This window comes from Propithecus coquereli, unplaced genomic scaffold, assembly GCF_000956105.1.
Source record: "Propithecus coquereli isolate 6110/MARCELLA unplaced genomic scaffold, Pcoq_1.0 Scaffold434, whole genome shotgun sequence".
NCBI lineage: Eukaryota > Metazoa > Chordata > Mammalia > Primates > Indriidae > Propithecus > Propithecus coquereli.
In genome coordinates, this window is record NW_012150108.1 from 111,282 (window position 1) to 115,459 (window position 4,178).

A 4,178-nucleotide genomic window follows, 5' to 3' on the forward strand; every position below is an offset into this window, starting at 1 on the left:
TTTTTTTTTTTTTTTTTTTGGCACATTATTCTTTACAGTAAGTAATCTCAGTCATGGCTGATACTTATTCCTTAATGGTAGGTATAATTTTTGGAATTAGCCAGTCTGAGGACAAAATAATGCTTGATCCAAAACTTGAATATTATTTATTTGGCTGTGAACTGATTGAATTTATTTCCTTGAATATCTTTTGTTAATAATTTCCATCTGAGAGCAATCCCAATGCAAATGTTCCAAAAATGTTTTGAAATATGGCAACAATGTTGAACTGCTTCCATGACCCTCCAAGGAGTGTACTCATTCAGGCATAAACTTTGTGCCTTTGCATGGTGCCCTCAGTAATTCAGAAATATGGCCACTCTTATGTTTACTTCATGTGACTTCATTCTGTATCAGTAATGCCTCATTTTTTGTTGTTGTTAAAGCTTCATTTAATTGCTTTTTGAATGAGTAATGCCTCATATATTTTCTTGAACGAACTTTATTTCTCAATTCTGTTAGGGATGTTTGTATTCATCAGGACAAGAGGATTCATCTCACAGTGGTGTATTTTGGTAAAGAAGGACTGTCTAAAGTCAAGTCTATCCTAGAATCTGTCACAAGGTTGGTGAGCCATGTCCACAGTGAAGTCCTTTAATTTATATATATATATACACACACAGTACTAGAAGAGTGAGAATTTCAGATACTTAAACAAGTTAATAATTTTGAATAACTACTGATTAAAAGTTGTCTGAACATGTGGGTAATGGTGGTGATACTAAGTTCCTCATTTCACATGCAATCCTACATGACTCAACTTCCCTTCACCGCTTAGCAGGCAGTCTGGCACGATTAAGACGCTCTCCCTCTATGGCTCATTCACGTTCTATATATTTGCTTCTTTCCCTTTTTCTAAATTGAATCCCTTCGCTTTGATATCATCATCTCCTGAGCTTATCTCTTGCTTGTCACCTTTCTTTCCTTCCATTTCCTCAGGCTCCTTCTTCTTCCCCTATAAACAGTGCTTAGGTCTCCCATATCCTTAAGAAACCCCCTGATTCTGCAGTACCCAATAGCTACTGTTATGTTTCTGTCCCTTCACAGATAAACCTCACAGAATAGTAGCTCTGTAACTAAGCAACTCATATAGTACCTGGCACCTCGTAGGTGCTCAGAGGTTTGAATGAATGAATTAGTAATTCCTCCATACTTAATTATTAATTCTTTAGTTTCTCAGCCTTTTCCTCTCAAAAAGATGGGCCCAAAGGTACAACCTAACTGCCAAATTCAGCCTTTTCTCTGTTATCCTCTTTAATTGCTTTTTTACGTTGACAACCTAACCAGTACTTTCATCTTAAAATGCTATGTTTACAAAATGTAAATATTCTGTAAATGTAAGTATGATGTAATGTAAATTATTGGGTTAATTGTCTTCTCTAACCACACCAACTCTGTGTCCTTTAGTTCTTTACCTTTCTGCTAGTTGTAGCCATTCCCTAAGAGTCCAGATTTGGCCAGCCATTCTTCTTGAATCGTTCAACTAACATTCATTGAGTCCTACCTGCTGTGTTCCAGGTACACTGCTTGGGAGTCTGACTAGGGTAGTTGGAAGAAGACTGGGCATAGCTGAGCGGTCTCAGTTTCTGCCCTGCGGGGACCCTCACAGCCCTGACGTGTGTAAACATGACTCATCTCTTCCCCTTCCCTACACCAGCTCCTCCTGACAGCCCTCTTTCACTTCAGAGTAAGACCATTTTCACAGTCCCCTGGACTTGACATCTGAGAGCCAGAGTCTTTTACTCCTTCTTTGCCTCAAATTACCTCTAATTAGTCAGTTCCTACTTACTTCACAGGACCTCTTCTCTGTCCCCTCTTTGCTGCTGCCACCGTCCTAACCCTGGTTCCCCCTCACTCCATTTCTTCCCCTCCTCTCTTCCTTCCTTCAGATCACCTACTACATGCCAAGTGCTCACACTAGTTATTACTGAAGTTGTCCCTCTATTGTCCTCTGTGGCAAATGGTGCAATCCTGCCTTTAGCGTGCTTAAGGAAACAGGAGCAGTATTGAAGAATCCTGGATACCTACCAGAAATAAAGGGATCGTTACAACCAAATTTGGGGAAGAAAATCAAAGCAACCTTGGCGTCTCAGGGACTGGAACCAGAGACTTGAATACCATCAACATTCTCTTGTCTGTTTTTCTCTGCATGTTGACATCATTCTCCTGTTGCAGATTGGCTTCCTCCAATGGTGAGGGATATGACTGTTGGCGGCTCTGGGCTCACATCTTCTCAGCTTTGCCATCAGAGAGGAAAGAGCTTTCTCCCAGCTCCAGTTGAGAAAATCCCAGGGAAGGACATTTTGCCCACTCTTGAGCCAATCACTATGGCCAGGTTGGGTGGGGGGTATTGGGATTGGCCCAGTTTAAGCCTGGTCCCCACCCCCAGGAAATTATTGTGGTTGGGATGGGTAGAAAGTGAGGGGCATTCTGTGATCAGTGCCTCCCCTTGGTGCTGGGGATGTGAGGTGGTAATGGTCAGTGCCTCCATAAGAAGGGAGAGATTTGTATCCCATAGGATGGGGAGGTGAGTATTAGACACTCAGAGCGCTTGGAGTCCATCGTGCAATTTGAGCCTTTGCTTCCACTCTCCCTTACCTGTTCTGTACTACTGCAAGAGTAATCTTCCTAAATGTTAACTTTTTTTATTTGGCTGTACCCTAGTGCAGTGAGTTGTTCTCCAGCATTATTGTCAGAGTCACCTGGAGGACTTACTAAAATTTAAATGCGCAGCTCCACCCCTGGCATCTGAATCAATGGGTCTGAGGTGGAGCCTGAGAATTTCGTCTCCAGCACATTGCCAGGGGAAGTCGATGCTCTGGGTTAGAGAACCACTGCCCTAGCAGAAAAACCCTGCTGACACTCCTTGCCTTTAGGATGCTGACCCAGTTCTTTAACCTTGCATGGAAGAAGGTACTCCTCAGTCTGACCCTTCTCTCATTGTTCCCATTTTAGGGTCCTTTTATTCTAATCTGATTTTTCTGAGCTTTGTTCTCTAAAATGCTTTCTGCTTTCTCAACACTTTGCCTTTGAGAATAATGATTTAAAATGACCTTTGCACTTGTCACTGAATTCAGCATTTTAACCATGGTGTAACTCAAGTTCCAGTTCCAACATCTTCTCTAAGTACTCTGGATAGAAGCAGTCTCGTTTCTCAGAATGCTATTCATTCATTCATTCAGCTAATATTTATTGAACTCCTATGAGAGGGACCCTGTGTCTATACTAATGAACAAAACAAGATACCTGCTGTCATGGAGTTAGGGAGACACTCGAACACATATGTCTGGTAGTGCTAAGGAAAACAGCCGGGGAAGAGGGTAGAGATTAAAGAGAGGGAAGTCGGAGCTACTCCACATGTGGTGTCAGGGTGGATCCCTCTGATAAGGGCCATTTGTGCAGAGATCCAAATGATGCTTTTTGAGAGAAGAGCATTCTGTGTGTGTGTCATTCATTTAGGTGCATTATTTTCTTACCAGACATTATGGCTATTTTTCCATGTGTGTATTTCTTATCTCCCCAATAGGTTTTTAAGATCCCAAAGGGTAGTGGCCACTTCCAAACACTTTTTGAACTTCACACCACCAGCATACTGCCTCAGATGTGAGCATGCAGTGAATATCTGTACCTGATGATCATACTCGTGAAGCTGATCATTCTCTTGCCCTGTGTGAATGTAGAACCAACATAATAAAATATTTGAAGTGCAAAAGATATTTTGTAAGTTGCGTTGAAGGAAGAGAGTTAACTTTAAACGGGACTTACCATTTTTTGTATGTGCTTTCCTCATAGTGAGTCTAATTTTCACAACTACACCTTGGTCTCATTGAATGAAGAATTTAATCGTGGACGAGGACTGAATGTGGGTGCGCGAGCTTGGGACAAGGGCGAGGTCTTGATGTTTTTCTGTGATGTCGATATATATTTCTCTGCGGAATTCCTCAACAGCTGCCGGTTAAATGCTGAGCCAGGTGCGTACAACATTGGTAGATGAGCTGAGTGTAGAATTTATAGTGGTGTCAGCATGTCCTACGTTTTGAATCATTTAATTTGAAAGAAAAGAAGCCTTACTTAAACCCTAATATGTTTTCTCTTAAATTACATTAAGTATAATTTAACTGGAATATTAAGTAGGAAAT

At 41.4% G+C, this 4,178-nt stretch overlaps 1 protein-coding gene across 1 annotated transcript in view; it reads left to right on the forward strand.

The window, feature by feature from the left end:
- Positions 1-4,033, forward strand: part of LOC105818036 (chondroitin sulfate N-acetylgalactosaminyltransferase 2) — a 20,086-nt gene extending 16,053 nt beyond the window's left edge. The window contains exons 4-5 of the mRNA XM_012653898.1: positions 502-603; positions 3,832-4,033. Of these exons, the coding sequence (XP_012509352.1) occupies positions 502-603; positions 3,832-4,033 (304 nt within the window). The remainder of the gene's footprint in view (positions 1-501; positions 604-3,831) is intronic.
- The last annotated feature ends 145 nt before the right edge of the window (positions 4,034-4,178 follow it).